General features: G+C 45.5%; 1 protein-coding gene across 1 annotated transcript in view; it reads left to right on the top strand.

The window, feature by feature from the left end:
- Positions 1 to 26320, top strand: part of LOC116907282 (protein PTHB1-like) — a 44963-nt gene extending 18643 nt beyond the window's left edge. Inside the window, exons 2-3 of the mRNA XM_032910234.1 lie at positions 6130 to 6312; positions 26140 to 26320. Of these exons, the coding sequence (XP_032766125.1) occupies positions 6130 to 6312; positions 26140 to 26304 (348 nt within the window). The 3' untranslated portion in view covers positions 26305 to 26320. The remainder of the gene's footprint in view (positions 1 to 6129; positions 6313 to 26139) is intronic.
- Positions 26321 to 26495: the final 175 nt, after the last annotated feature.

Raw genomic sequence — 26495 nt, 5'->3', positions numbered from 1 at the left:
TACCATGTATTTCTTTCTGTGATTGGGTTACCTCACTCAGGATGTTATTTTCCAGTTCCAACCATTTGCCTACGAATTTCATAAAGTCATTGTTTTTGATAGCTGAGTAATATTCCATTGTGTAGATGTACCACATTTTCTGTATCCATTCCTCGGTTGAAGGGCATCTGGGTTCTTTCCAGCTTCTGGCTATTATAAATAAGGCTGCGATGAACATAGTGGAGCACGTGTCTTTTTTATATGTTGGGGCATCTTTTGGGTATATGCCCAGGAGAGGTATAGCTGGATCCTCAGGCAGTTCAACATGCAATTTTCTGAGGAACCTCCAGACTGATTTCCAGAATGGTTGTACCAGTCTGCAATCCCACCAACAATGGAGGAGTGTTCCCCTTTCTCCACATCCTCGCCAGCATTTGCTGTCACCTGAGTTTTTGATCTTAGCCATTCTCACTGGTGTGAGGTGAAATCTCAGGGTTGTTTTGATTTGCATTTCCCTTATGACTAACGATGTTGAACATTTCTTTAGGTGTTTCTCGGCCATTCGGTATTCCTCAGCTGTGAATTCTTTGTTTAGCTCTGAACCCCATTTTTAATAGGGTTATTTGTCTCCCCTTGGTCTAACTTCTTGAGTTCTTTGTATATTTTGGATATAAGCCCTCTATCTGTTGTAGGATTGGTAAAAGATCTTTTCCCAATCTGTTGGTTGTCGCTTTGTCCTAACCACAGTGTCCTTTGCCTTACAGAAGCTTTGCAGTTTTATGAGATCCCATTTGTCGATTCTTGATCTTTAAAGCATAAGCCATTGGTGTTTTGTTCAGGAAAATTTTTCCAGTGCCCATGTGTTCCAAATGCTTCCCTAGTTTTTCTTCTATTAGTTTGAGTGTATCTGGTTTGATGTGGAGGTCCTTTATCCACTTGGACTTAAGCTTTGTACAGGGTGATAAGCATGGATCGATCTGCATTCTTCTACATGTTGACCTCCAGTTGAACCAGCACCATTTGCTGAAAATGCTATCTTTTTTCCATTGGATGGTTTTGGCTCCTTTGTCAAAAATCAAGTGCCCATAGGTGTGTGGGTTCATTTCTGGGTCTTCAATTCTGTTCCATTGGTCTATCTGTCTGTCTCTGTACCAATACCATGCAGTTTTTATCACTATTGCTCTATAATACTGCTTGAGTTCTGGGATAGTGATTCCCCCTGAAGTCCTTTTATTGTTGAGGATAGTTTTAGCTATCCTGGGTTTTTTGTTATTCCAGATGAATTTGCAAATTGTTCTGTCTAACTCTTTGAAGAATTGGATTGGTATTTTGATGGGGATTGCATTGAATCTGTAGATCGCTTTTGGTAGAATGGCCATTTTTACTATATTAATCCTGCCAATCCATGAGCATGGGAGATCTTTCCATCTTCTGAGATCTTCTTCAATTTCGTTCTTCAGAGTCTTGAAGTTCTTATTGTACAGATCTTTCCTTGCTTGGTTAAAGTCACACGAGGTACTTTATATTATTTGGGTCTATTATGAAGGTGTCATTTCCTAATTTCTTTCTCGGCCTGTTTCTCTTTTGTGTAGAGGAAGGCTACTGATTTATTTGAGTTAATTTTATACCCAGCCACTTTGTTGAAGTTGTTTATCAGCTTTAGTAGTTCTCTGGTGGAACTTTTGGGATCACTTAAATATACTATCATATCATCTGCAAATAGTGATATTTTGACTTCTTCTTTTCCGATCTGTATCCCCTTGACCTCCTTTTTGTTGTCTGATTGCTCTGGCTAGAACTTCAAGAACTATATTGAATAAGTAGGGAGAGTGGGCAGCCTTGTCTAGTCCCTGATTTTAGTGGGATTGCTTCAAGTTTCTCTCCATTTAGTTTAATGTTAGCAACTGGTTTGCTGTATATGGCTTTTACTATGTTTAGGTATGGGCCTTGAATTCCTATTCTTTCCAGGACTTTTATCATGAAGGGGTGTTGAATTTTGTCAAATGCTTTCTCAGCATCTAATGAAATGATCATGTGGTTTTGCTCTTTCAGTTTGTTTATATAATGGATCACGTTGATGGTTTTCCAGATATTAAACCATCCCTGCATGCCTGGGATGAAGCCTACTTGATCATGGTGGATGATTGTTTTGATGTGCTCTTGGATTGGTTTGCCAGAATTTTATTGAGTATTTTTTATGCTTCGATATTCATAAGGGAAATTGGTCTGAAGTTCTCTTTCTTTGTTGGGTCTTTTTGTGGTTTAGGTATAAGAGTAATTGTGGCTTCATAGAAGGAATTAGGTAGTGCTCCATCTGTTTCAATTTTGTGGAATAGTTTGGATAATATTGGTATGAGGTCTTCTATGAAGGTCTGATAGAATTCTGCACTAAACCCGTCTGGACCTGGGCTCTTTTTGGTTGGGAGACCTTTAATGACTTCTTCTATTTCCTTAGTAGTTATGGGGTTGTTTAACTGGTTTATCTGTTCCTGATTTAACTTCGGTATTTGGTATCTGTCTAGGAAATTGTCCATTTCCTGCAGATTTTCAAGTTTTGTTGAATATAGGCTTTTATAGTAAGATCTGATGATTTTTTGAATTTCCTCTGAATCTGTAGTTATGTCTCCTTTTCATTTCTGATTTTGTTAATTTGGACACACTCTCTGTGTCCTCTCGTTAGTCTGGCTAAGGGTTTATCTATCTTGTTGATTTTCTCAAAGAACCAACTTTTGGTTCTGTTGATTCTTTCTATGGTCCTTTTTGTTTCTACTTGGTTGATTTCAGCTCTGAGTTTGATTATTTCCTGCCTTCTACTCCTCCTGGGTGTATTTGCTTCTTTTTGTTCTAGAGCTTTTAGGTGTGCTGTCAAGCTGCTGACATATGCTCTTTCCTGTTTCTTTCTGCAGGCACTCAGCGCTATGAGTTTTCCTCTTAGCACAGCTTTCATTGTGTCCCATAAGTTTGGGTATGTTGTACCTTCATTTTCATTAAATTCTAAAAAGTTTTTAATTTCTTTCTTTATTTCTTCCTTGACCAGGTTATCATTGAGTAGAGCATTGTTCAATTTCCACGATATGTGGGCATTCTTCCTTATTGTTATTGAAGACCAGTTTTAGGGTGGTGGTCTGATAGCACGCATGGGATTATTTCTATCTTTCTGTACCTGTTGAGGCCCGTTTTTTGACCAATTATATGGTCAATTTGGGAGAAAGTACCATGAGGAGCTGAGAAGAAGGTATATCCTTTTACTTTAGGATAGAATGTTCTATAAATATCCGTTAAGTCCATTTGGCTCATGACTTCTCTTAGTCTGTCTACATCTCTGTTTAATTTCTGTTTCCATGATCTGTCCATTGATGAGAGTGGGGTGTTGAAATCTCCCACTATTATTGTGTGAGGTGCAATGTGTGTTTTGAGCTTTAGTAAGGTTTCTTTTACGTATGTAGGTGCCCTTGTATTTGGGGCATAGATATTTAGGATTGAGAGTTCATCTTGGTGGATTTTTCCTTTGATGAATATGAAGTGTCCTTCCTTATCTTTTTTGATGACTTTTAGTTGAAAATTGATTTTATCTGATATTAGAATGGCTACTCCAGCTTGCTTCTTCTGACCATTTGCTTGGAAAGTTGTTTTCCAGCCTTTCACTCTGAGGTAGTGTCTGTCTTTGTCTCTGAGGTGTGTTTCCTGTAGGCAGCAGAATGCAGGGTCCTCGTTGCGTATCCAGTTTGTTAATCTATGTCTTTTTATTGGGGAGTTGAGGCCATTGATGTTGAGAGATATTAAGGAATAGTGATTATTGCTTCCGGTTGTATTCATATTTGGATGTGAGGTTATGTTTTTGTGCTTTTCTTCTCTTTGTTTTGTTGCCAAGACGATTAGTTTCTTGCTTCTTCTAGGGTATAGCTTGCCTCCTTATGTTGGGCTTTACCATTTATTATCCTTTGTAGTGCTGGATTTGTAGAAAGATATTGTGTAAATTTGGTTTTGTCATGGAATATCTTGGTTTCTCCATCTATGTTGATTGAGAGTTTTGCAGGATACAGTAACCTGGGCTGGCATTTGTGTTCTCTTAGGGTCTGTATGACATCAGTCCAGGATCTTCTGGCCTTCATAGTTTCTGGCGAAAAGTCTGGTGTGATTCTGATAGGTCTGCCTTTATATGTTACTTGGCCTTTTTCCCTTACTGCTTTTAATATTCTTTCTTTATTTTGTGCGTTTGGTGTTTTGACTATTATGTGACAGGAGGTGTTTCTTTTCTGGTCCAATCTATTTGGAGTTCTGTAGGCTTCTTGTATGCCTATGAGTATCTCTTTTTTTAGGTTAGGGAAGTTTTCTTCTATGATTTTGTTGAAGATATTTACTGGTCCTTTGAGCTGGGAGTTTTCACTCTCTTCTATACCTATTATCCTTAGGTTTGATCTTCTCATTGAGTCCTGGATTTCCTGTATGTTTTGGACCAGTAGCTTTTTCCGCTTTACATTATCTTTGACAGTTGAGTCAATGATTTCTATGGAATCTTCTGCTCCTGAGATTCTCTCTTCCATCTCTTGTATTCTGTTGGTGAAGCTTGTATCTACAGCTCCTTGTCTCTTCTTTTGGTTTTCTATATCCAGGGTTGTTTCCATGTGTTCTTTCTTGATTGCTTCTATTTCCATTTTTAATTTCTTCAACTGTTTGATTGTGTTTTCCTGGAATTCTTTCAGGGATTTTTGTGTCTCCTCTCTATGGGCTTCTACTTGTTTATTTATGTTTTCCTGGAATTCTTTCAGGGATTTTTGTGTCTCCTCTCTATGGGCTTCTACTTGTTTATTTATGTTTTCCTGGAATTCTTTCAGGCATTTTTGCGATTCCTCTCTGTAGGCTTCTACTTGTTCTCTAAGGGAGTTCTTCACGTCTTTCTTGAAGTCCTCCAGCATCGTGGTCAAATATGATTTTGAATCTAGATCTTGCTTTTCTGGTGTGTTTGGATATTCCATGTTTGTTTTGATGGGAGAATTGGGCTCCGATGGTGCCAGGTAGTCTTGGTTTCTGTTGCTTGGGTTCCTGCGCTTGCCTCTCGCCATCAGATTATCTCTAGTGTTACTTTGTTCTGCTATTTCTGACAGTGGCTAAACTGTCCTATAAGCCTGTGTGTCAGGAGTGCTGTAGACCTGTTTTCCTGTTTTCTTTCTGCCAGTTATGGGGACAGAGTGTTCTGCTTTCGGGCGTATAGTTTTTCCTCTCTACAGGTCTTCAGCTGTTCCTGTGGACCTGTGTCTTGAGTTCACCAGGCAAGTCACTTGCAGCAGAAAAGTTGGTCTTACCTGTGGACCCGAGGCTCAAGTTCGCTTACGGGCTCTCAAGGGCAGCAACCAGGAAGATCTGCGCCCCTTCCGGGAGGTTCCGTGGCACCAGGGTTCCAGATATATTTTGGTGTTTTCCTCTGGGCTCAGTACTGTGTGCAGCGTGCAGTCTCTTCTGGTTTCCCAGGCGTGTCCGCCTCTCTGAAGGTTTAGCTCTCCTCCCACGGGATTTGGGTGCAGAGAACTGTTTATCCGGTGGGGTCCCTTCAGGTGCGGTGTCTCAGACGCTGTGGACCTGCTGCTCCTGGGCCCTCCTCTCCGGGTACCCAGAGGCCGTTAACAGTTTCCTCCTGGGCCAGGGATGTGGGCAGGGGTGGGCAGCGTTGGTGGTCTCCTCCGCTCTGCTGCCTCAGGAGTGCCCACCCGACCAGGCGGCGAGAACTCCTCTCCAGGGGGCCTGGGAGCAGAGAGCTGCTGAGGGCAGGGATCCGCCGGCCCCGGAGTCTGGCCAACAACGTTTTTTTTTTTTAAACAACTAGTACAGTTACTTTGATTTTATTTTAATTGATCAGTCTCCATAGCTAATTACAAAAGACTGAAGTAGTTTTACTCTTGAGAGTACGCCTCTTCCTGTGGCAAAGCACACACTGAAGGTCGCCCTTACAAAGCGGGTCTGTGGATATTCCCTTCTCTGGCCATGTGGATTCGGAATTACTGGGGGATTTTCCCAAAGAAGGAAGCTAGCAGAGGGCTCCGTCTGTGGAAGAAGACAAAGCTGTTTGACAGAAAAACAGAAGCGAGCAAATGAAATGTCCGAGGGCTTGAGGACTGTGACATCGTCCCTAACTAAAGTTTGTGATTTCTCCAGGTGATTGCTCTAGCAGATTCAGTCCAGGAAAACCAGGACAGGCTGCTGCAGTCATTCGCCGGCCTGAAGAGTGCCACCCATTTGCTGATCCTGTTAATCAGGCTGTGGCAGAGGCTGAGTGCTGACCAGACTGCTATTCTGGAAGCAGCATTTCTGCCACTACAGGAAGACACGCAGGAACTGGTAAGGACCCACAAGCCCCAGGGCCCTGTGACTGTGGACTGTGAGGCTTTTGGTTTGGGGGTGGTATCACATGGCTGTGATTTTTAAAGGCATCAAAAGAAGGCTTACGTTTTCACAAAAACTCTGTTTTCCTTTTCAAACCATAATAAAAGTGTCATATAATGGCACAGCCCCCCATGAGTGGTTTTAAAAATAGGTATATAGTCCATTTTTATGTGGTCCTCAGTCTGCTTTTATGTACTCTTCAATCTCCGAGAGGCAGGAGAGTAGTCATTTGACAGTCTGGGTGATCGCAGTAGATCCGTCAGATTAGCTAACCCTCCCAGGCTGCCAGGGAAAACAGCTCAGTCATTTTAATTTGTTCGGTGTCCTTAAGTTTTAGTGTTGCTTCAAAGGTTAGGGCACTGACATGGCTTTGCTGCGGATGACGGGAAGAGACGCTTACACTCACAGAGTTCTTTATACGTTCACAGAGTCCTCAGAATGAAAGGGAGAAAACGAGCGTGCGAGGTTTCCAACCAGAGTCCATTAAAAAACCAAAAACACAGAAATTCCTTGAATCGTAGATGATACAGGACCACGTGCCTCGTGGGTGCCCTTCTGTGTGGATTTATTTATGGAGAATCAATGGGCACCTTGGAAACCAGCGACACAAGCGTAGTCCTCGTGGTGGTTGTTTGAGGGGAAGCCGTTTCAAACCCAGTTTCACACCTAGATCTAAGGACGTGGTTACGAAAGTAACAGTACTGAGTGAGACTAATGCTTTTCTTCTTCAAGTGGTCAGCAGGTATTTCCCATTTAATCATAGATGTGGCCCTGGAGATAACTTAAGTACTGGTCCTATCCCCATTACAAATAACAAAACCTACATTTTCCTGTGGTCAAATGCTTTGCTAAGTAGAGCCCTGGGACTTGGACCTAGTCCGTCTGCTCAGAAAGTGTGTGTTTTTAGCCAGATACCTTATTTAAACGAACGTGGTAATTGTCTTAATTACCTTTCTGTGGCCTTGAAGAGACGCCATGACCAAGGCTTCTTAAGAAAGAAAATGCTCAGCTTGAGGCTTGCAGTTCCAGAGGGTTAGAGTCCACGACCACCATAGATGGCAAGGAGCATGGCGGCAGGCAGGCAGCAGGCAGGCGGCAGGCAGGAAGGCAGGAGGCAAGAGGCAGCAGGCGGCAGGAGGACAGGAAGGCAGGCAGGCAGCAGGCAGGCAGGCAGCAGGCAGGCAGCAGCAAGGAGGAGGCAACAGGGAGGAGACAGGGAGCAGGCAGGCAGGCAGGCAGGCGGCAGGCAGCAGGCAACAGGCAGCAGGCAGAAGATGGCTGCCAGCAGGCAGGAGGGAACATGCAGCAGGCAGCAGACAGCAGGCAGCAGGCAGGAGGCAGCAGGCAGCAGGCAGCAGGCAGCATACAGCAGGCAGCAGGCAGCAGGCAGGCAGCAGGAAGGCAGGGGAGGCAGCAGGCAGCAGGCAGGCAGGCAGCAGGCAGGAGGCAGCAGGCAGCGGGCAAGAGGCAGCAGGCGGCAGGGGAAGGCAGGCAGGCAGCAGGCAGGCAGGAGGCAGGAGGCAGGCAGGCGGCAGGCGGGGAAGGCAGGCAGGAGGGGGCAGGCAGGCAGGCAGGCAGCAGGAGGCAGGCAACAGGAAAGCAGGCAGGCCAGCCAGTAAAGCAGTAGTTGAGAGGTCACATTTGATCCACAAGCACCAGGCAGAGAGCTAACTGGGCATGAAGTAGACAAAGCCCTCCGCTGGTGACACACCTCCTCCATCAAGGCCACACCTCCCAGTCCTTCCCAAACCTTACCAACACCTGGGCACCAAGCATCCAAAAATGAGCCTTCAGGGGCCATTCTTATGAAACTACCACAGGGAAAAAAATCACAAGCTTTGTCAGCTGCATCAAAATTTTAAGACAAAAAAGCTCTATTTTGTGACCTAAAATACGAATAAATACACTGAAAAGCAGACTGCGTATTTAGTGGCAAATGACATAAAGAGACCAGCAAAAATCTTTGTAAGTCCAACTGACCTTCAGTAGCAGGACCAGAGACACTTTTCTGCAAGAGGGGAAGGAGCACAGAGTGGGGTGGGGGTCGGACTGTTTATAAACTCGCTCTAGCAGGTAGAAAGCCTAGGTAGTCTCTGATTTTGGTTCTACCATTAAATGCCAACCGCCATGGTCCTTAGCTGGCCTGAATCACTGTGTCTGTGTCCATAAAGAGCAAGTTAGTTCCTGCCCCCAGGGCTGTGAGAGGAGCTAAGGAGTCAGCCAAGTAAAGGACCGGAAGTTAGAAGTCATCCCTGGAACAGGTTTGCACCTCCTTCCAAATCACCTTCATGATAACTGTGTGTCTCTCAGTCGTACTGGAGAGCAAGAATCTTGTCTCATGACTGCCAAAGCCCCAGTGCTTAGCCCGTATTTATTCAATGGAAGAACTGAGTGTGAAGGTGGAGGAGAAGAAAGCAGGCAGCCCAGTGCACAGGCTAACATGAATCCCTTGTATAACAGGTAGGAGCATTAATGCTGCCGAGGCTGGTGAGAGGGCTCAGCAGGGAAGGACCATGGCCATGCAAGCTCGGCAGCTGGGTTCTGACCTCTGCATATGCACTGTGACACACCATCTCCCCACTCTCTCACATGAACACATGCACACATGCATGCATGCATGCATGCAGGCAGGCAGACATACACACACACGGACAGACACAAAAGTAATAAACTAAACATCTTTAATCCTCCCTCCTGAATCCTGTTTCATTGTCTGAAGGTTCTTAATTCCTGTGTTTTGTGTTCAACAGCAGATCAGAAAATATTAATATATATATATATATATATATATATAGTCTTGACAAGAGAGAATTTATGTTAGCATAATGTTTATTATAGTTTGTTGTCATGAGTCTTTGATTTTATTATTAGCTATTGTCAGCTTCTTTCTATGCCTATTTATAACTCAGCTGTATATGTATATGAAAATGTTTGTCTAGGGTTTAGCTCTATCTGAGGGTTCAGGTATACATTGCCAATCCAGTATATCAGGTTGAGGGAAATGTACTGTCAACAGAGAGTTAATCTTTCTGCAATTTGTCTCAGCTCGTCATTTTCTTATTTGATATTTCATGTCCTAAGTAAAGAACAATTAAAAATTGATTTTTGTTAGAAGGAATGAAACTTTCAGGTTTGAATATTTCATTTTCATGGCTCAGCTGGGTAGTGTAGAGTCCACCGTATAACACTTACCTGGAGGTCTCCACACACAGCCTGGGAATTGTGAACTAACATGGCAAAGCCACACAGTGTATGTGTATGTGTTAAAAGATGAAGAAATGTTTCCTTTAAGACACAAGCTGTCTTAGCATCATAACTTACTACTGAACTTTATAATGTGCAACGCCACTCTGGTATTTTGTTTTTCTGTTTTTTGTTTGTTTTGTTTTATTTTAGCAGAATTGGTTCTCTCCCTCCACTGTATTGGGTTTGGAATTGATCTTAGGTTGAATATGTTCACCATGGTGGGCTTGAAGAACAGAATCTCTTAGAAATACATGAGTGTGTTCACATGTGTGCCATACATGGAGACCAGAGTCCTGTAGAAATACATTAGTGTGTTCACATGTGTGCCATGGAGACCAGAGTCCTGTAGAAATACATGAGTGTGTTCACATGTGTGCCATACATGGAGGCCAGAGTCCTGTAGAAATACATGAGTGTGTTCACATGTGTGCCATACATGGAGGCCAGAGTCCTGTAGAAATACATGAGTGTGTTCACATGTGTGCCATACATGGAGACCAGAGTCCTGTAGAAATGGACATGTGTGTTCACATGTGTGCCATGGAGACCAGAGTCCTGTAGAAATACATGAGTGTGTTCACATGTATGCCATGGAGACCAGAGTCCTGTAGAAATGGACGTGTGTGTTCACGAGGTAGAAAGTTGAAAGACTTAGTCCCTTGGAGACTCTCTACCTTGTATATATATCCTCTATTCTCCAAAGAAGAAAAGTTTCTTCCAACTCTCTTCCTAATGTGGTAAGATTAGAAAGCGAATATTCTTATGTCTGTTGGAGATAACCCAGACTGAAGAAGGACGAATACAGAGTCATTTGGACACTTCTTGTGCTGTTCTCATCTTTAATTGGGCTGTAGTATTCACTTCAGAGCCATGATGTTGAGACAGCTTGTGTCTTAAAAGAAACATTTCTTCATCTTTTAACACATACACATACACTGTGTGGCTTTGCCATGCTGGTTCACAATTCCCAGGCTGTGTGTGGAGACCTCCAGGTAAGTGTTATACGGTGGGACTCTGCACTACCCAGCTGAGCCATGAAAATGAAATATTCAAACCTGAAATAACTTGCGAGGAGGGCGAGGCAGGAAAGAAAGGAGTCTCTTACCAGAATGTTGAAAATACACCCCATATTGAAGTTATTATGATACCACAAAAATCTGAATGCAATTTAGATGGTTTGGTTGTGGGTAGATGGCAGAGCACATGTGTGAGGGGGAAAAACCAGACATGTGGGCAGCATTTCCAGAAGACACTGGCAGCCCAAGGGCAGATGTCCCCACAAGTATTGACAGGTAGAAAGAAACGTTCAGAAGGTATTTCTGTTTCACACACATCTGTATAATTTTTTATACTGTTTTGTTGTGTAGTTATCGAGATGAAATATATCAAGCAGGATTCAATTGATAGAAAACTCTAGAATATTTTCTTCCTAATGATATCAGATTCACAAAGCAAACAATATTTAGAACCTTCTCATGCTAGTAGAGAGCAGTACCCTTTGAATGTCATCAGGGGGTCAGTCCTCACAGACAGCAGTGCCCTTCACATGATGTCATCGGGGGTCAGTCCTCACAGAGAGCAGTGCCCTTCACGTGATGTCATCAGGGGTCAGTCCTCACAGAGAGCAGTGCCTTTCACGTGATGTCATCAGGGGTCAGTCCTCACAGAGAGCAGTGCCTTTCACATGATGTCATCAGGGGGTCAGTGCTCACAGAGAGCAGTGCCCTTCACGTGATGTCATCGGGGGTCAGTCCTCACAGAGAGCAGTGCCTTTCACGTGATGTCATCAGGGGTCAGTCCTCACAGAGAGCAGTGCCTTTCACATGATGTCATCAGGGGGTCAGTGCTCACAGAGAGCAGTGCCCTTCACGTGATGTCATCGGGGGTCATTCCTCACAGAGAGCAGTGCCCTTCACATGATGTCATCAGGGGTCAATGCTAGTCATCAGCATTTTGTTTGAAGCAGCACTGCATGTATAGCAGAACTCATGGTTGTTTTCTTTATCCTGTCTCTTTAGGGATATTTCCTTTCCTTCCTTCCTTCCTTCCTTCCTTCCTTCCTTCCTTCCTTCCTTCCTTCCTTCCTTTTGTTACTTTCCAGTAGCAAATAAATGCTAGTATTTCAGACTAGCACAAGTACTTTTTTGAAGGTACTAAAACATATATATATATATATATATACATATACATATATATATATATGTATGTATATATATGATGTACTTTGTGGAGATGATTTGACTACTGTGAAAATTTTTGAAAACTTTTTTTTGTCTCTAAGAGGTCTTAAGCATATCACTGATGGATTTAATAATTAAAAATTTCCCATCCTCTTTCTGTAATGATAGTATAATGTAGTCCAAAATAGTATTTTATCTCTGTGTATATAGTAGGGCTCTTGTGTGTGTGCTTGCTGTATATCTAACCCAGACCAGCAGGAATGCTAAGTGTAGTCTCTACCACTGGGCTGTACTCCTGTGCTCCCAATAATTTTAAATTATAAAAGAAATAGTTTTCAGGCTAGGAGAAGAAGACATTTGAGAGCATGAAATCTTAGAGGGAGCAGGGTTGAAATTCTACCCCATCTATTTTGAAGTTCTGTAAAACATACTGTGTCTACTCCTGTCAGTGAGGGTTGTATTAGAGGTTGTGACATTAAGCATCTCTTTCCTGTGACACCTCACGGAAGCCAAAAGACTGGCTCAATGGGATAATCTTTTATCAAATCATTTAACCATCTAATGAATTGTTGCTGAAGTCTTACTGGTTTTTAAGCACTATTTGGGTTATGACATAACCTTTGAGACAAAACAGATTTAGGCGTCATTTTGGTGGTTTTAATCAAATTCCATAAGGAAATATTCCAATATTGAACTCTCCAATACAGTAGCCACTACCACACGAAATACAGGAAAGCTGATGTGAAATGAATTGACTTCATTTTCTGTCTTTCCCTTGCTAGTAGCTACGTGTGATGAGTGTTGGCTGCATTAGACAGCGCAGACAGAAATTTTGGGCATTCCAGAAAGTCTGTTGCATAGCTGTATTCATTGGGTTCGCCACAGCACATATTAGTAAACTAATGAAATCTGAGCAAGAGACTGATGTGAGAATCCTTCCTGATGTCTGACTTAACGTCCCTTATTTGTGGTGCCCAGGTATCTGTGTAGTCGAATGTCAACACCAGGTACTTGTATAAATACCAGTTACTTCTACAGATGCATGCCCTGGGAGCTTGGCTGCGACACTACTGAGAGGTGGTAGAGCCCTGAGGAGGTGGAACCTAATGGAAGGAAGGGTACCACTGAAGGTAGCGGAAAGGGATACTGGGAGCCCAGCCCTTCCCACCATCTTCCACCTTCTCCTTCTCCCGAGGTGAACTGCTCTGCCCTGTGCTACCATCTTGATACTATTTATGTCGTGCCAAAGACCCAAAGGCAACATGGCCAAGTGACCATGGTTGATAGCCCTGCAGCCATGAGTCCAAGTAAACCATCTATCCTTATAAGTTAGGCAGGACCTCAGGTGTTTCCTCACAGCAACCAAAAGCAAAATGTTGTATCCTTTGTGTGCCCTTGGCTAATACTGTGGTCATTATGAAATCTTTCCTGTCAATATGAACAAGAATTTCCTTTGAATTCTTTTGATTACAGTCTTCTGGATACTTGCTTTATTTTGGATTGGACGTGGATGAATTCTTTTTGCCCTTCCTGATCGAAGTTCAGATCTGCTTCTCAGTGTTTAGTAAACAGCTCAGATGACTGGATCTATCATCCAGCTGATGGCGATGGCGAGAGAGCAAGGAGGAGGGGGAGGGGGAGAAGGAGGTGAAGGAGGAGGGGAGGGGGAGGAGGACTGAGGTTTCCCAGTGAGCCTTCTCTTTCTTCTGAGGCCTGTGTGTTCTGGGGGAGTCTAGAAGGAAAAGAGCAATAGTGTGCTGGTGTGGGGACCTGGCTTCCTAGACACCACTCAGCATAGCGTTTGTCTTGATATTTCCTTTCCTTTGAATTGCATTCAGTATCCTTGGCAGTGTTTTCTACCATTTGAAAAAGAAACATTTTATTGTATTCCCAAGGACCTAATAGTTAACTTTCCCTGGTACTAACTTTTAAAACTCCCTGAGAAAGTTGGGATGGAAATTCACATCTCCGTAAGAGGGAGACTTGAACCTTCAGTCTGATTGATTGATGGTTCCTTTTACAAACGGGTACAGAGAGGAAACCTATTTTTAACATATTGAACATGGTTCACGTGAGAAAACAGATGTTTGTAATAGGAAGTCCTGTTGTATGAGGGGCTTATCGAGGCTCACTTATAAGGCTTAAAGGCGCCTGTGCCGCAGGTCAGATCTGGTCAGGACCGTTGTCCTGCCGCCTGGACGGAGGATGACTAATCACCGCCATTACTAATGAGCCTGCTCAGAGGAGAACCAGGAGGAAGTCCGGTGTCACTATTAAGTCTGCCTTGGTGACGGCTCGAGTATCACCACAATTACAACTGTCCATGGGAATGCGGTCCAGAAAGTAAATATTTTGGTGTTTCCCATGGTCTTAGCCAGCGAGATAAACATGTGGAATTAGTTCATATTCATAACGGCCATATCCTCGTGTTGTTGCTACTCAGACGCTCTGCTGCTGTTTAATTATGTGATATTCTGCATTACCGGAGTTGAATACAATACACAGCCCAGAGCTTTTCTTAGCAATTCCTTTCTGGAAAGCTCCTTGCCCTGGCCATTCCTTTTCTGCTTGACTGAAGCAGCCTTTCTGCCCATTTCTGTAGCGGACACCCTTCCTGTCTCTGGAACCCCACACTCCAGTCCTCCCGTTTCACATCTGGTTGTGTGCTTGCCCTCTGTGGAGTTCGAATGCCAGTGCCGGGCCGTCAGGGCCTTGTCACCTGGCTCCCCCATTTCTCATTTATAAACTCCCTTTCTGTGCCTCCTTGGCACCCCCCCCCCCATCCATCGACAGAAACTGAGTTGAGTCTCATCAATGCAGAGCCACTGGCGTTTTCTTCCTGTGGATAGCACGTGTTGTTTGTCAGTCCGTCTGCCTGCTGTAGGCAGGTCAGTCTGCAACCCCCCGCTTTCTGGCCTGTATCCTCTTGTGAACTCCAGCAGGACATGACGCTGTTTTCTTTCACCATATTCCAACATTGTCGTATGCTTGTTCACATACCAGTAAATTCAAGAACAGATCCTTTTGCATCCACAAAGAGTAGAAGCACAGAGTTCATCATCATTTAGAGGATGAAGTTCCTTCCACTTTTTATTATAATCTCTCAAATAACTACAGATGTTCTTCCACAACTGTACAGTTTTTCAAGGATCACTTTTTACAAGGGAAACATTCTACCTCCTTTTTGTGCTCTTTATAAACTGCACCAAATTATTTTTTCCTTTGTATAAGAGCAAAACCTGTTTATTGATATATGGATATTAAAATACATATAGAATTTTTGGTTTTTTATGAGACAGGGTTTCTCTGTGTGATAGCCCTGGCTGTCCTGGAATTCTCTTAGACTAGGCTGGTGTCAAACTCACAGAGATCCACCTGCCTCTGCTGGACCAAAAGCGTGTGCCACCATGCCCAGCTCATCCAGGTACATCGTATAGGTTCATTACGCTAGACCACTGCACGTATAAGTCATGTGATGAGGCACAGTATCATGGCGTCTTAGTGTCTTAGGATTTCCATTGCTGTGAGCAGACACCACAGTCAAGGCAACTCTCATAAGCACAACATTTAATCGGCACTGGCTTACAGGTTCAGAGGTTCAGTCCATTATCATCAAGGCGGGAATCATGGCAGCATCCAGGCAGGCCTGGCACTGGGGGAGCTGAGAGTTCTACTTTTTCTTCTGAAGGCAAAAGGAGAAGACTAACTTCCATGAAGCTACGAGGAGGCTCTCAAAGCCATCTCCTCAGTGACACGCTTCCTCTAACAGGGCTATTCCTCCTAATGGTGCCACTCCCTGGATCAACTAGATCCAAACCACCACATTCCACTCCCTGGCCCCCATAGGCTTGTTCAAACACATGAGTCTGTGGGTGCCATACGTAGCCATAGCATAATGCAAAATACATTTAATTCAACTTCCAAAGTCCCCATGAACAATGTTGAAGTCTCAACAGTGTCAAATGTCGAAAGTTCAAAGTCTCTGCTGAGACTCACCCAATCCCTTAACTGTGATCCCCTATAACATCAGAATAGAAAAGCAAATCACGTACCTCCAACATCACAGGATGTACATTACCATTCCAAAACATCGTAGTGAGGAAATACTGGACCAGAGCACGGCCAAAACCCAGCTGGACAAACTGCAGCCTCTGCTTCTCCACGTCTGATGTCAACGCGGCCTTCAGAGCTCCAGCTCCTTTCAGCTTTGTTGACTGCAACATAATTCCTTCTGGCTGGCTCCACTCCCCGTTAGCAGCTTTCCTCAGCATACACAGCTCTGGAATCTCTACCGTCTTGGGGTCTCCAAGGCATCTCCAGTTTCACAAGTTCTTGCTCCAGTGTCTGGGATCCACACATGATCTTCTGGGCTCTTCAAAAGTGCTTGAGTCCCTTCCCCAGCTCTGTGCTCTGTAGCACTCTAGGTCGATCCACTCCACTGCTGCTGCTGTTCTTGGTGATCGTCCCACGGTACTGGCACCTCCAATATGCTGGGGTCTCCTACGGCATCTAGGCTTCACCCCCAGCCTTTCAGAGGCTCCCTTCATTGCTTGGGCTGGCAACTGCAACAGAGGCTGTACTTTTCACCAATGGCCTTCCCTGGCCTCTCATGGTGCCCAGCCTCAGCTATTCTCCATGACCCCGTCATGTCTTCACAGCCAGTACCACCAGGGTGACTCTTACACATTGCCAAGTCCAGCTGCAGCACGAGGTGCAACCCCGGTTATCTCTGGAACACAGCTTCTTTGTGTTCTCGGAAAACACTTCCCAGAAGATCTTTACCTTAGTGATGCTGGTCTCCTCTTAATCCCTGGTAATTTCTTAGCTCCAGACATTCAGTATCAATTGTCCCAGTAACCTCTTCTGCTCTTAACTCTAGAGCCAGACCAACATGGCTGAAGCTACTGAGTTTTGCTGCTTGCTGTGGCTGGAACACGGCCACCTTATTCTGTAACGTTATCACCAGCTTTCTGGTTTCCAACTCTTTCACTGCCTAAGCTTGGCTGTCCTGGAACTTGCTCTGTACATTGACCTTGAACTCAGAGATCTGCATGACCATCTCCTGATGCTGGGATTAAAGGCGTGTATCACCATGCCTTAATCTTAAGCTTTTATTCACCTAGAACTTACTCTATCCCAAGCCAGCCTTGAACTCAGAGATCTGCTTGCCTCTGTCTCCTGTGATTAAAGGTGTGTACCACTATTCTTGGGCCTACCCTTTTCATGGCTACTATTCCTCAAGACCTGGATCAAGATCTGTGGCCTCCACTTCTGGATTGTGGTTCATTCCAGGTCCAAAGTCTGAACGAAAGCAATAACCAGATAATAATAATGCCTAGGTATAGCTATTCCCTGTTCAATGGCAAACTCATAAACAATAAGCCTAGGTGGGTGGGACCTTGCCCCAAAGCCACCACTCTCTGCTATGTTTATCTCTGTGAACACAGGGTTCAGCTCCATTTCACTTCCTGGTACCCATTGCACCATATGCTTTATATTTGTCCTTCCTAAGCTTGCTATGCTTGAGCAGAATTCCCTTCCTGACACAGAATGCCCTTCATGAGACTAACCCATAGCACAGTCTCTAAACTGGATTATTTTGAGACCTTCTTTGACAATGCTATTAATTTGACTATTTTCACCTTAGCCTCAGGCAGACTCCTTGGACAAGGCCCAAAGCAGCCACATTCTTTACCAAAATATTACAAGAACTTCTTGGCCACATACTAAAAGTCTTCTCCTCTGAAACCTCTAGGGCCAGGCTTCCACAGTTCAAACCACCCTCAGCCACAAAGTCTTCCATATTTCTACTAGGATAGCCAATGAAGCCCCACTTAAAGCAACTTACTGCTTTCCAAATCCAAAGTCCCCAAATCCACACTCTTCTAAACAAAAGCATGGCCAGGCCTATACCTCACTCCTGGTACCAACTTCTGTCTTAGTTAGGGTTTCCATTGCTGTGAACAGACACCATGATCAAGGCAACTTTTATAAAGGACGACATTTAATTGGGGCTGGCTTACAGGTTCAGAGGTTCAGTCCATTATCATCAAGGCGGGAAGCAAGACAGCGTCCAGGCAGGCATGGTGTAGAAGGAGTTGAGAGTTCTACCTTTTGTTCTGAAGGCAAACAGGAGAAGACTAATTTCCAAGCAGCGAGGAGGAGGGTCTCAAAGCCCACTCCCATAGTGCCACACTTCCTCCAACAAAACCATACCTAGTCCAACAAGGTCAGACCTCCTAATAGTGACATTCCCTGAGCCAAGCATATACAAACCACCACAAAAGGGAATGGGTCAGCATATATGACTATGGCTTCCTAAAGTTACAGGCCAAAGTTCAGTGAGCTGTGTAGACCTTGGTTACCTGTGTGGCGTGTGTTAGTTTTATTTAATTTCAAAAGTAAAAAAAAATAACACTAAGAAATAAATGTTCCATATTTAATAGTCGAGGTTACAAACATGACAGCTATCTGTTAAATGCAGTCTGGGATCCTCATGCAGTGACTTATGACATATTTCACATTTCTCAGAGTGTATCCCAGTTGTTAGACTGCTTGACTGTATAGTCAAGAATACACCCACCCACACAAGCTAATAATGGAGAGAAATTCGAGACTTTTTATCTCACCAAGGATAAATGTGCACAAATGACAGACATTGTGAAGGTTACCTTTCTTCCTGAGCCTTAGCCTTAGCTGGTGATAAGTGGTAAAATGGACATAGCTGCTTGTTTCTGACACTGTCTTTCCAGAGGTTACTCCAGGAAAACATAAATCGTAAAGCTAATGCTACATCAGAGATCCAAGTTATGAGCTAAGAGAATGGTAGAGTCCGTTTGGTGTCACAATGTTTATAATTATGAAATAGTGAAGCAAACGCAGTAGTAATTTTTGAGGAACATAAATGTATTGAATAGAATATGATGTCACACGGGGATTCAAGTGTCTTCTAGAGCAAAATGCTTAATTGGTTCTCAGTCCTCTATCAGACTGCACACACAGGCCTCTTCATCTGTGCACTGGTAAAGCAACCTGCACTTTAAGGACAGTTTGGCTTTGAAGGAAGGGAACTGGGAGCATTCAGATTCCATCCGACCTCACAAATGAACAGAGCAGAGGAGAAACGAACAGAGCAGAGGATGCTAGGAGTGAGAGCGAGCTTGTGTGCAGGTGCCTGGGAGGGGTGACCCTGCAGCCTGCAGTCTGCAGAGTGAGGCCTGGCAGGTCCACAGCATAGGCTCACACACCTGACTGTTACCTGAGAAAGGAGTCAGCCTCTGCTTCCGGTTTATCCTTTCTTAGGATTTGTTTTTAAGCTACATATTCTGGACCTAGCTATACCTTATTATAATTCATTAAGCACAATAAATGAATAAAACAATACAGGTACAAGGTTTTCTTCCTCCATAAATTATCTATACATGTATATATGTATCCAAATTATATTTTTAAGCAGAAAATAACCAAACATTATATTTTTTTGTTTAGTTTCTATCAACTAAACTGCACACAGCCTCTGACTGTTATCATGATTTCAGGATTTTTATCTTTTATAATTTATGTCATTTGGAAGGTGACAACAATAGTAAACCAGAAATAAAAAAAAAAAACCAAATGTTCTTTAAAAAGCAAAAACATAATAACACACCCTCAGGAAACCAAATGTGTTAAACCATATTTTTAAAAACTGTGATCCAGGCGGAGTATGTGTAGCTGGATGGGAGGCCACACGCTTAGCACATACAACACCCGGCTCAAGCCTAACCATCACTGGGAAACCCTTGCAAAACAAGATCCAAAGACGTTTGTGGCACCTTTGAAAACTTTACGAGGGTGTGTGGTTTTCATGAAGACAGTCTTTACACCTCTGGAAATTCCTGAGGACCAATCGAATGCCCAGTGTGGGACCACGTGTGCGGCAAGCGTCCCAAAGTGGGGTCATCACTCCTGTCGTTCAACAGTAAGATGTGGGCACTGCCGTCCTCACATTCCCCATGTATTGTTAAGAGGAACAAAAGCCAAGGGACTTCCAGTTAAGATGTCAAGTAATCGCTCAAAGAGCTCTGTGAGCCTTATTTAGACATAATTTAAAAAAAAAAATAGCATATCGCTTTCCTGAGTAAGAAGAAATACGTAAGCAACCTGCCCTGGCCCAGTAGCACAGGCCACTGCTCTGCACTCCCTGGCACGGCAGCAGGAGGGCGTCATGGAGGGGTCGGGCGTGCCTGAGACTGTGCTGTCTCAACCGGCTTCTGAGCCTCAGGAGTTCCTTTTCACTGCTACTTTTACTCCTCCCTCAGTTGAATCATGTGTTTCCGAAGGTGAAGAAGCCTCTGTCCAGAGTCAGCAGTTCCTTTTAGACAAATTGATGTTCACCATTCTGGGGACAGGCATGTGCAGAACTGGAATGAGCCAGATCTCATCGGTTCTAGAGATGGGTGGCCTCGCTGACATCAGTGGTTGGTTGCATATGTAGGAATCTGTGCACCTGTGTGGTAGTGACAGGCCTTCTCTGTGGGGACACCTGTGTGGTAATGACAGGCCTTCTCTGTGGGGACACCTGTGTGGTAGTGACATGCTTTCTCTGTGAGGACACCTGTGTGGTAGTGACAGGCCTTCTCTGTGGGGACACCTGTGTGGTAGTGACAGGCCTTCTCTGTGGGGACACCTGTGTGGTAGTGACAGGCCTTCTCTGTGGGGACACCTGTGTGGTAGTGACAGGCCTTCTCTGTGGGGACACCTGTGTGGTAGTGACAGGCCTTCTCTGTGGGGACACCTGTGTGGTAGTGACAGGCCTTCTCTGTGGGGACACCTGTGTGGTAGTGACAGGCCTTCTCTGTGGGGACACCTGTGTGGTAGTGACAGGCTTTCTCTGTGGGGACACCTGTGTGGTAGTGACAGGCCTTCTCTGTGGGGACACCTGTGTGGTAGTCTCTGTGGGGACACCTGTGTGGTAGTGACAGGCCTGTGGTAGTGACAGGCCTTCTCTGTAGGGACACCTGTGTGGTGGTGACAGGGGGGACACCTGTGTGGTAGTGACAGGCCTGTCTGTGGGGGACACCTGTGTGGTAGTGACACACTTTCTCTGTGGGGACACCTGTGTGGACCCTGTGTGGTAGTGACAGGCCTTCTCTGTGGGGACACCTGTGTGTGTGGTAGTGACAGGGCCTTCTCTGTGGGGACACCTGTGTGGTAGTGACTTTCTCTGTGGGGACACCTGTGTGTGTAGTGACAGGCCTTCTCTGTGGGGGACACCTGTGTGGTAGTGACAGGCCTTCTCTGTGGGGACACCTGTGTGGGGACAGGCCTTCTCTGTGGGGACACCTGTGTGGTAGTGACAGGCCTTCTCTGTGGGGACACCTGTGTGGTGGTGACAGGCCTTCTCTGTGGGGGGACACCTGTGTGGTAGTGACAGGCCTTCTCTGTTAGGGACACCTGTGTGGTAGGACACTGTGGGGACACCTGTGTGGTAGTGACAGGTCTTCTCTGTGGGGACACCTGGGGACACCTGTGTGGTGGTAGTGACAGGCCTTCTCTGTGGGGACACCTGTGTGGTAGTGACAGGCCTTCTCTCTCTGTGTGGGGACACCTTGCCTGTGGTGTGTGGGGGACAGTGACAGGCCTTCTCTGTGGGGACACCTGTGTGGTAGTGACACGCCTTCTCTGTGGGGACACCTGTGTGGTAGTGACAGGCCTTCTCTGTGGGGACACCTGTGTGGTAGTGACAGGCCTTCTCTGTGGGGACACCTGTGTGGTAGTGACAGGCTTTCTCTGTGGGGACACCTGTGTGGTAGTGACAGGCCTTCTCTGTGGGGACACCTGTGTGGTAGTGACATGCCTTCTCTGTGAGGACACCTGTGTGGTAGTGACAGGCCTTCTCTGTGGGGACACCTGTGTGGTAGTGACACACTTTCTCTGTGGGGACACCTGTGTGGTAGTGACAGGCCTTCTCTGTGGGGACACCTGTGTGGGTGACAGGCTTTCTCTGGGGTGTGGGGGACACCTGTGTGGTAGTGACAGGCCCTTCTCTGTGGGGCTGTTAGTAGTGACAGGCCTTCTCTGTGGGGACACCTGTGTGGTAGTGACAGGCCTTCTCTGTGGGGACACCTGTGTGGTAGTGACAGGCCTCTGTGGGGCCTTCTCTGTGGGGACACCTGTGTGGTAGTGACAGGCTTTCTCTGTGGGGACACCTGTGTGGTAGTGACAGGCCTTCTCTGTGGGGACACCTGTGTGGTAGTGACAGGCCTTCTCTGTGGGGACACCTGTGTGGTAGTGACAGGCCTTCTCTGTGGGGACACCTGTGTGGTAGTGACAGGCCTTCTCTGTGGGGACACCTGTGTGGTAGTGACAGGCCTTCTCTGTGGGGACACCTGTGTGGTAGTGACAGGCCTTCTCTGTGGGGACACCTGTGTGGTAGTGACAGGCTTTCTCTGTGGGGACACCTGTGTGGTAGTGACAGGCTTTCTCTGTGGGGACACCTGTGTGGTAGTGACAGGCTTTCTCTGTGGGGACACCTGTGTGGTAGTGACAGGCTTTCTCTGTGGGGACACCTGTGTGGTAGTGACAGGCTTTCTCTGTGGGGACACCTGTGTGGTAGTGACAGGCTTTCTCTGTGGGGACACCTGTGTGGTAGTGACAGGCTTTCTCTGTGGGGCTTTCTCTGTGGGGACACCTGTGTGGTAGTGACAGGCTTTCTCTGTGAGGACACCTGTGTGGTAGTGACAGGCTTTCTCTGTGGGGACACCAGTGTGGTAGTGACAGGCTTGCGCTGTGGGGACACCTGTGTGGTAGGCTTGCTCTGTGGGACAGGCTTGCTCTGTTGGGGACACCTGTGTGGTAGTGACAGGCTTGCTCTGTGGGGACACATGTGTGGTAGTGACAGGCTTTCTCTGTGGGGACACCTGTGTGGTAGTGACAGGCTTTCTCTGTGGGGACACCTGTGTGGTAGTGGGGACACCTGTGTGGTAGTGACAGGCTTTCTCTGTGGGGACACCTGTGTGGTAGTGACAGGCTTTCTCTGTGGGGACACCTGTGTGGTAATGACAGGCCTTCTCTGTGGGGACAGTGTGGTAGTGACAGGCTTTCTCTGTGGGGACCTTTTGCCTTATGTTTAGGAAGTATTTCCCTTAGTTTTGTAAAAAGAGGAACATTGCTCTCTGAGTCACTCTTGCTTGCTTCACTAAATTTAGGTTCATTTCCGTGCTTTTCTGTACATACAGGGATAGTTTTAGTAAATAACAAGATACCATATGCGTCTTAAAGGTTTTTATAAAAATGTTTGTGGTGTGTGTATTTGTTTGTGCACAAGTGTTGCACATGTGATGGTCAGAAGAAAGCCCTTTCTATCTTAAATAACTTATTTGAGGGTTTTGGTTCTAGAACAAAACTAGAGGACAAAACAAATCCTGCTAAAATACTTTAAATCTACCACTCTCTAAATATATGTTATTTTCTACATCATTATAGTTTTAATATTTTTTATTATAAGTGATGCAAGGCACTGACAGGAAGGAGCCATATCTGAGTCTCTTTCATTTTTTAATTTCACAGCATTTAATATCATGTACCACTTAATCATAAATGTTCTTTTTAAAAATAAATACAAATGAATCTCAGGACTAAGTAAAAATGACCAACCTGGCAGCCTCTGCAGTGTAATCAGTGCAATGGCGAGGTGGCAGATGGTGACCAGAGAATTCTGGGAAAGTCTCTAAGTCTCCAGTGTGCCCAGTGACCAACCACAGGAGACCCTGCCTTACATAAATGAAAAGTGAAGACTGATGCCCAAAGTTACTCTCTGGCTTCCATGCACACGCCTTGGCAATTCCCCACTCTCACACCTGAACACAGAGGCCCAAACATGCAGGTTATTAGTCTGAGTAAAGAATAAGAGTCTGTCATCTGCAGGTGGGTGCATGTGTGCTTTCCGTGCTGGAAACTGACAGAGGGAGCGGCCGTGCACCAGGGAGGTGCTCGAACAGCTCGTCTTCCGGCTCCTCACTGGAAGTTCCTACTTCCTGAGAAGTCTGTTTCATATTTTAGTAGGCGGTTATGCTATCTGTTCAACCATGTATCGCTTTCCACCATCTCTTATCTCATAAGGACAATCTTTTATTATTATATTTGAATTTATGCAGCAGCTTAGGCCCTCAAAATATTTTATTAGCGATCTGAGCATTGTCACCATATCTTATTATATTAAAGCGCTATCTGCACTAAATATCTTTACATTGTCTACTACTCCGGTGGGCAGTGAAACCTGTGAGAGTGGAACCTAAAAATGAAGCAGACTAAATTCATGTAAAGCCAACTTTATTCAGAGCAGGAGACGATTTATACTCGGAGGCACTGGTCAAGAGCCTTCCTAACACCTGGACCCTTCACTACCGCTCCTCGTGTTGTGGTGACCTCAACCGTGACCTTTTTATTGCTGCATCATAATTGCAGTTTTGCTCCTGTTATGAATTGGAGTGCAAATGTCTGCTATGCAGGGTAAGTGATACACAATCCCCAAACGGGTCACGAACAGCAGGTTGAGAGCCACTGCCCTGAGGGTTAAGAATGGTCACATGAGTCACAGGTACAGCCACAAATCAAGCCCCACATCGCTGCACGTCGGTATGGCATAGCAACAGCCAGTTGTAATGGACAACCTAAGGCAAATACACCCCCTGCACCGGGGAGGGGAAACCGAGGTCACATGACTCTTGTCTTGTTTTCTTGGACTTAAGACACCCAGAATTCTCCTCACAAGACTCCGTTCTTGGACCACGTTCCAACAATACGTGACATGGTATTTTACTTGCCCTGCATGTTTGGCAGCAGGAAAAGAAATTTTGTCGAAGCCATCCTGTGTTGAGTAAATACTGTCGACTACTGTTTTCTGATAAGCTAATGTAGTCTATCTATAAAAACAGTGGCTTGCTTAAATGATCGGTCTAAGTGACACAGAAGATCTTCTTTAATGCTGAAATGTCCACAGAGCATATAGCTGCTAAAGAATTCTGCAGGACTCCTTCTTGCACTGCACAGGACGTGGTCAAAGGCCCCAAAAGCAATATAGAAAAATGTCCTCTCTGAGGAGGTTACTGAAGGCAATTTTAGATATTAGTCTACTGTAGATTTTTGCTAGTAGTAGAAAGATGTCTTTGTAGCAACCAGTGGTTTATTATGTTATAGTGATTTGGTGCCAGAAGTGGTTTTAAAGACTTTTAAGGTTCTCTTGAAAGGATTCTCAGGTTCATTTTTCAAATTCCTAATTTTCCTGGTGGCATCTTTTACCTGGAGATAGAAATGGGTCAATGGAATGAAAGTCTTGGTTTATTGTGTATGGCAGTTAGCAGGAAGAGAGAGGGTCTGGACTTTGGTTTAAGAACCGACCGTACGTGCCTGGGAGGAAGACCGTGTCAGTGAGGAGGAGCCTGAGCTGTACAGTCATCGTGCGGCCAGAGCCAGCTCAGCTGCCCACAGAGCGGAGCTGACTGGAGGCCAGGCTTGTGGGTTCCCGGGGACAGGAGGCAAGCGTGACGCCTTGAATGCCTTAGGCCCTCTGTCAGGAGGATCTTGTCAGTCATCCCTAAGATGCTTAGTGGGGGCCTCGATCGGCCCTTCCTGCCCTGCACCCTTTACTGGAACCTGCCTGGGTCCCTTTGGGTTAGTACAGTGCGCTGCTGTCTTCTGTGCTGGTGCTGAGGTCCCCGGGCAGCAGCGATGGTCCTAGAATGGCAGCCTCGACATTTAAAGGTGACACCGTGTTTCCCCCAGTCTTTACTGGTGTAGCTCATGCAATTGCTCTGTAGAAAAGGGGGACGATGCCATTTCTTTGTGCCTTTTGGGTTTTTTATTTATTTTTTGTTTTTATTATTATTATTATTATTATTATTATTATTATTATTGCCATGTGATACTGAAATAGAACTAGATAAACCCTCACAGCTCCCCAAATCACTCTGGAGACTAGCACTATCAGCTTTTGCCCACGGCCTCAAGACTTCGGCTCAAGCAGCTGAAGTGGCAGTATCTTCTCTCCATCCCAGGTAACCCCTGCCGTAGCTAGGGGTTCCGTAAGGCCCAGATCCTCTCCTGCAGAATGTAAGGCAAAGGAAGGGACATTCCTGGTCCTTTGGGCCTCCAGATCATCAAACAGGCCCGCACCGCAGATAGACCTTACTGCAGATTACCCTATTCCTGGTACAGGACACAGCACCTCCCACGCACCAGCTTGTCCAGTTGTCTCAGTCCCTGGAGGAGGCTGTCGAGGCGAATCAGTAGCTCAGCACCTGGAGACCTTGTTAAAGCCTTGCTAACTGGCCTGCTGCCGTGCGTACACAAATTCCAAACTGGCTTTTGCACGCAGGGCTGGGAAGAGACCGTGGATGCCGCCGTTGCCCACCTTTTGAAAACCTGCCTGTCGAAGAGCTCCAAGGAGCAGGCTTTGAACCTCAGCAGCCAGCTGAGCGTGCCCAAAGACACCAGCCGGCTGAAGAAGCACATCACCCTGCTGAAGCGACAGGCTGGCTAAAGGCGGGGCGCCTCTCGTGAGCACACCGATGCTGGGCGGCCCGAGGCCATGGTAATGCCAGGTAGAGTCCTGCACGCCCTCCCAAGGACGGCGCTCTTCCCATTAGGGGAAATGCGCCTCCAGCTGCACATGGGTTTGAATTCTATTAAAGTGAGGATAGCAGCAATACGTAACCGAACGAAGTACATCAT

Source organism: Rattus rattus, chromosome 8 (assembly GCF_011064425.1).
Source record: "Rattus rattus isolate New Zealand chromosome 8, Rrattus_CSIRO_v1, whole genome shotgun sequence".
Taxonomy (NCBI): domain Eukaryota; kingdom Metazoa; phylum Chordata; class Mammalia; order Rodentia; family Muridae; genus Rattus; species Rattus rattus.
The sequence above is the reverse complement of the archived record's forward strand: the minus strand, read 5'-3'. Positions and strand labels throughout refer to the sequence as shown.